Below are 6,000 nucleotides of genomic sequence, written 5' to 3'. Positions count from 1 at the left end.
CCGAGTATGGAATGTCTGAAAATGTGTTTAACTTTTCATGCGCAGATGGCAAATTTTTATTTTGCTCCTAGAAATATCCATCCGATATGAGCCACACATTCGAGGTTGAGAAACGCGTGTTTGAGGCTCTGCCACAAATCTCTATCTTCCTTGCGGTTGTGCGCGACATTGATCTAAACCAGTTGGATAAAGACGGCATTCACAACCTTTTTGAGGAATCCTGGAGTCTGGCTCATAAGCAAATCTCTGCTTACCCAAATGTTCAGAGCCATCCCAGCATTCTACTATGGAGAAAAGCATCTGAACTATTGAGTATTTCTGCCAAAAAGTATCCCAGCTCCGTAGAAAGCATGGCCAAGCGAACAACAAAAGCGGATTCCAAGCCGTTTTCAATCAATCCACTTGTGGATTTTTACAACGCATTTTCGCTAAAGTATCTTCTGCCATTTGGCGGCTTTGATATGGCAAGCAAGGCCACTAAAACACTCAGTCTGAGATTCTCAAGGGCAGGCGACAAATTTATGGCTTTGAATGCTGATGCCACTGTTGACATTCCATGCGGAGAGGTTCTCTATGCATCAGGAAATACTGTGGTAACTCGGCACATTAACTGGAGACAGTCGAAAGAAGGCCTAATTCAAGAGACAACCACTAATGCTTGCTTCATGGCCGAAGTGCTCCATGGATACCCAGAAGCTAGATTGACTGATATGAAGATGGATTTTAAAAAATGCTGTGTGGATCTTCTAAACGTTGAGCCCGAGCTGTACATGATAGATGAAGCTAATCCTTCTATTACTTATTGAAATCTAAAGTATTGAACCGAAAATCTACTTTGCGGGCTTGCTGTGTCAATTTGAATAAAACAGTTGGCATTGAAGGTTAATCACAACACTCAACATTATGCTGTTTTATCTAATATGAAATAACCAAAAACAGAACGTTAGACAGCATACTAAATTATCATTTTGTCTATATCGTTATCTAATTTATTCGAATTTATCAATGGTCTTATAGTTCCATAATATATCGAGCAGCCCATTAGGGCTAATTTCAAATTATTAGTCATGATGTGTTAAAGGTTCAACTATATACTGACCTTTAGTGCACAATTAGTTAGCTTCCTCATCTTGACTATCATCTATATGCGAATATGCACTCTTCAATGTTTCGTCCATCAGCTTCTGAGTCTCGTCAATACAGTTTTCCCATGTTAATTTTGCGCCAGTTTTCTGGTCTTTTTGACTCTCCATTCCACTGCACAGCTTACCAACATGCTCTCCAATGCTCAACCTATAACAAATGTTGTCAATTAGCTTACTCTTGACACTGTTTCTGACATCGCTGTTAAAATTCACAATATCCTCTGGGTTGTTCACCCTCCACTTTATATACTTGTGCATATACCCGTCAAAAAACCTCCCAAAACATCGTAAAAACCTTTCGGGCGTCTCTTTGGTCAATAGTAAGCTGTTTTTTTCTAAAAAATCCTTGAAGTGCGAAGGATAGTGCATAGTCTCAGAGCCATGGAAGGGATTTTCTGCTAATTTCCAATAATTTTTAATGCCTACGCCAAGATACCCTGTTTCTAACTCATATTCGTACCCATCATGTTTAAATTTGAAGTTCTTCTCTTTCAATACCTCCTTTCTCTTGTCAACGATCGTCTTCTTAAAACTTTTGATTCCATCCTCAAAGATCTGCTCAATAGACACTCTCAAGCTTGTCAATATGAAATCATAGTCTTTATTGAGCTGCTTGCCATTTATACATCGAACAGAGGCTCCATCATTAGTATTTCTAGCTACAACGTTACGAACAATACAAGGACCTTCTGGTGAGTCTATCAGGGTTTCGTAGACTATGCCATTAGGATGTAAATAGTCGGGTTTTAAGGCATCTTCGCCAGGTAGTCCTGCTATCGTCCTTAAAAGAAAAATTATACAGCATGTTTCCAACCTCATTGGCAGGGTAGAAAAAAGATTTTTTAAAAGAAGCTATGCATGGCAATTCACTCAAGACCATGCCCAGTCGTTTTAAAAATGGAAATGTCTCTATCAAAGACAACTTTGACTATTTCAAACCATTTATTGAACTTGCTCAACTTCGATATCAAACTTGAGAATGTCAATAGTGCGGCCCTTGTTGTCGTCTTCTGCGAGTGTTCTTTTGTCGAAAGAGCAGTTTCTAAAGATCTCTTCTTGCTTGCTCACTGCATCCAAAATCAGCCCATCCACATTTGTCACCACCGCCCTGTCGGATAGGATAGTTGAAACATGGCATTTATCATTAATAACCGGTGATAGATAGAAATCTTCCTCAAATTCAAACTGATTCTCAGGTTCCAGGATTACGATGCCCATCATATTGTCACAGTTTCTGCACTGTACGACAACGTTGAAAGTTTCCTCTCTTCTAGCAAGCTCCCTTATTTTCATGGTTCTCCAATTTTCCTCGGCTATGAAAATGGTCTTTGGATGGAGAGTATTGCAGGCACCACATCGAATGTCTATGTAATACCGCTGAGCTACTCTCAGACCCTTGATATTGTCAAATTCACCTGTGATGTTTATGTTAAACCTCATGGGTGGAAAATTTTTAATGTTTTCAAAGCGAGCAAGCAAGACTGCAGTACTTTACTTACTGCTATGATCGGCCTGTTGCATGGATAATCTGTTTCAATGTTGTGTATTCTTCAAACAAGCTGCCCTTAGATCGGTATCCTCAGCAGACAAGTTTTCATAATATATTAATGAATGCTAAATTAATCATATTTATTCTAGTGTATTTTTAGCTTCTATTAGCAAACTGTTCATAAGAGTCGTAACCGATAATGCCTTCCTTTGTAAAGTACAGAATTCTATCAAACTTCTTCAGCAAGTCGTGGTTGTGAACAATCAAAATAAACGTCTTATCGTTGCATAAAGTGAGGATTTTGTTAATCAAATCCAGCTCTGATGTTCTATCAATATTTGCTGTTGGCTCATCCATCACAATTATGGGCGCATCCTTGATAACTGCTCTCATAAAACTAATTCTCTGCTTCTGGCCACCACTGAGATACTTTCCTTTTTCTCCTGACTCCGTGTAATATCCATCTCTCATAGACTTGAAAAATTCATGAAGTCCAAACGCCTGGCAGTACTCGTGAATCTTCTTTTCGTCTATGTTCTTCTGTGAATATCCCAAATTATATAGGACAGTGTTGTTGAAAATATGAGGATCCTGGGGCACGTAGGCAATCAGCTCCCTGAGAGACTTCGAAGAGATATTTTCAACAAGAATATCGTCGATGTAGAACTCCCCTTCATTTTTGAAAAATTTTAGCAAGGTTTTGATAAAGACCGATTTTCCAGCCCCGTTGACACCTGTAATGGCTATTTTATCGCCTTTATTGATTATAAGGCTTTGGTTTTTTTGAATCAAGTTGTTGCCTGCATACAGATCCACATTTCGAAGCCTTATGCTCAAATCAAAGGACTTCTTTGATATCAGACCAGTCTCACTGATATCAGACTTGGACGAAAAGCTAAGATCAGATTTCATTTCGGCCATCTCCTTGATCAAAATGAAAACCTTGTCTCGCAAGGCTATCACGGACTTCTTCAGGGAGTTAAAGAAGGAGTTATACTCCAAAAGCTCCTGGAGATTGAGACTCGACTCCCCGCTCCTCCACACAACTACCCCTTGTGAAGTGTTGTAAAAGACGTAAACATGAGGAAGAAAGAGCACCGTTTTCTGAATAAATAGAAGCATAGCATTGCATGCCTGGAAACTCTGTGATCGCTTGACAAAGGGTTTGAGCGAGTCGGAATAGACTCTTGCTTCGCGCCTTTCCTTATTGAAGGCCTTCATAATATCGTAGTTGTGGAGGATATCAGCCAGTGGGGTAAATGACTTTTTATATAGAAAAATATTCATTTTATCATTTTTATAAGCGTAAAATGCTATGAAGAAGGCAAAAATTACGCAAACATAGAACAAAGCAATAAATATTCCAAAGTGCTTTGGATTAAGAAGATTATAGATACTCCAAAACGAAAATATAAACTCAATTATTGCCTTTGGTATTTCAAAGAACAGTGCTATTGATACCTCACGAGCAGCCCTGCTCGATCTGCTGATGTTATCTTGTATTTTTGCACTTCCTTTCATATGAAACTCAGAATAGTCTAGCTGGGTGTATTTATTGACTGATTCGCAAAGAAAAGCTTTGAACACGACCAACGAGCATACTTTGGAAATGAATTCAGATAGCTGTGAGAAGAAGTAGTGTGTAAACACGATGCCAAGAGATAGCTTGAAGGACTCGAATCCATCTGCATACTTGCTCCTGGAGTACAGTGTATTTGTCGCCGAAAAGGAGTTGGTGGCAAGGACATTCAAATAGCTACTCAATGCAATAATTGCAAGTGACAATGGCACTAGTATCTGCAGTATCTTGTTTGCTCTGAAACATCGAACTAGAACGGGAATTGGTGAATTTTTGTCCGTCCAGCCACACATGTTTATTTAAAGGGCAGTATAAAATTTTACGAATATCTTTGTAAACTGAAAATAAAAGGAGCCAAACAAACCCATGGTATTTCATCTGCAAGCATCCCTTGGTGTGCATGGCGAGGCCAGCTATTAAAAAAGAAAGTACTAGCATGCAGAATGCTACGTTCTGGCGTGGAATCACTTTTTACATCAGTAAAATAGATCAGTTACCAGCAATTAGAATTTCGCAATTAGAAATCTTGGCTACTTAAACAAGCATTGCTAATACTACATTGCATTTGCAGATGGGGGCTTTTCCTCCATAGCACTACACAAACTTCAAAGGCTATTTACATTAATAATCGTCTGTTGCTGCCTGTTCCCTTCATGGAATAGCTATGCTTATAGATATGCAAGCCTCACTTGGACATCTTCACTTACCTTTGTACTTCATTTCTAAATCAAATATCATTTGCATAGGTCGACTTTTCACTGCTAGATTTTATTTATAGCACTTTTGCTAGTTTCTCGTGCCCTTCATGATTGAAGAAATTCTACTTAGACTCAGCAAATGCATCCAGCCAACCGAAGAGGAGGTCCAAATAATCTGTAATCTGGCCATAGACATCTTTTCAAAGGAAGAAAATGTCGTTTCAGTGCCGTCGCCCGTCACTATCTGTGGAGACATCCATGGCCAACTGCACGACTTATTCGAACTGTTCAAAATAGGCGGAATGCCACCCTACACAAGCTATCTGTTCATGGGAGACTATGTGGACAGGGGATACCACTCTGTGGAAACGCTTTCCTTCCTCTTGTGCTTGAAAATAAAGTTTCCAGACAGAATATGGCTTCTCAGAGGCAACCATGAAAGCAGGCAGATAACACAGGTCTACGGATTCTTCGATGAGTGCTTTAGAAAGTACGGAAACAACAATGTTTGGAAGACATTTACAGACATGTTTGACTATCTACCGATTGCAGCCATTGTAAATAATGATACCTTCTGCTGCCATGGTGGATTGAGTCCTTCTTTCAGCACAGTAGATGAACTGAAGAATTTTGATAGAAAAATCGAGATACCTCACGAGGGAATGATGTGTGATCTGCTCTGGTCTGATCCAGAGGAGAGCCATGGGTGGGGAGTCTCTCCAAGAGGTGCGGGATTCACATTTGGGCCTGATATAACTGAAGCATTCAACAAAAGAAACAACCTCAGACTTATATGCCGTGCACATCAATTGGTAAATGATGGATACTCCTGGAATCACGATAAAGAGTGCGTGACAATATTCAGTGCACCTAATTACTGCTATAGATGCGGCAACTTTGCTTCTCTTATGGAAATGGACGAAAAGGGCCACTATGACTTTACACAGTTCGATCCTTCTCCCGAGAGGCCAGATGACTACGCAGTATCAAAGATCCCAGATTATTTTCTGTGATGAACACAAGTAAAGCCGTCTAATATACGCCCAGATTCATATTTTGGTTTATTAAATACTTTAGCCGATACAAGAT

General features: G+C 39.5%; 5 protein-coding genes across 5 annotated transcripts; 2 read left to right on the top strand and 3 right to left on the bottom strand.

Annotated features, from left to right (window-relative positions):
* Window positions 1-86: 86 nt before the first annotated feature.
* Window positions 87-806, top strand: VICG_02064 (uncharacterized protein; the record flags this gene model as incomplete). Its single annotated transcript, XM_007605447.1, has 1 exon — window positions 87-806. One exon carries the CDS (start codon window positions 87-89, stop codon window positions 804-806), a length of 720 nt encoding a protein of 239 aa, XP_007605509.1.
* Window positions 807-1,112: 306 nt separating this feature from the next.
* Window positions 1,113-1,964, bottom strand: VICG_02063 (uncharacterized protein; the record flags this gene model as incomplete). Its single annotated transcript, XM_007605446.1, has 1 exon — window positions 1,113-1,964. The coding sequence occupies one exon, from the start codon at window positions 1,962-1,964 to the stop codon at window positions 1,113-1,115; it is 852 nt and encodes a 283-aa protein (XP_007605508.1).
* Window positions 1,965-2,087: 123 nt separating this feature from the next.
* Window positions 2,088-2,585, bottom strand: VICG_02062 (uncharacterized protein; the record flags this gene model as incomplete). The annotated part of the gene is made up of 1 exon (XM_007605445.1): window positions 2,088-2,585. The coding sequence occupies one exon, from the start codon at window positions 2,583-2,585 to the stop codon at window positions 2,088-2,090; it is 498 nt and encodes a 165-aa protein (XP_007605507.1).
* A 205-nt stretch (window positions 2,586-2,790) lies between these two features.
* Window positions 2,791-4,506, bottom strand: VICG_02061 (uncharacterized protein; the record flags this gene model as incomplete). Its single annotated transcript, XM_007605444.1, has 1 exon — window positions 2,791-4,506. One exon carries the CDS (start codon window positions 4,504-4,506, stop codon window positions 2,791-2,793), a length of 1,716 nt encoding a protein of 571 aa, XP_007605506.1.
* Window positions 4,507-5,018: 512 nt separating this feature from the next.
* On the top strand, window positions 5,019-5,924 carry VICG_02060 (uncharacterized protein; the record flags this gene model as incomplete). Its single annotated transcript, XM_007605443.1, has 1 exon — window positions 5,019-5,924. The coding sequence occupies one exon, from the start codon at window positions 5,019-5,021 to the stop codon at window positions 5,922-5,924; it is 906 nt and encodes a 301-aa protein (XP_007605505.1).
* Window positions 5,925-6,000: the final 76 nt, after the last annotated feature.

The sequence above is a fragment of the Vittaforma corneae genome (assembly GCF_000231115.1).
Source record: "Vittaforma corneae ATCC 50505 unplaced genomic scaffold supercont1.26, whole genome shotgun sequence".
Classification (NCBI taxonomy): domain Eukaryota; kingdom Fungi; phylum Microsporidia; family Nosematidae; genus Vittaforma; species Vittaforma corneae.
This window is presented reverse-complemented; position numbering and strand designations above follow the sequence as displayed.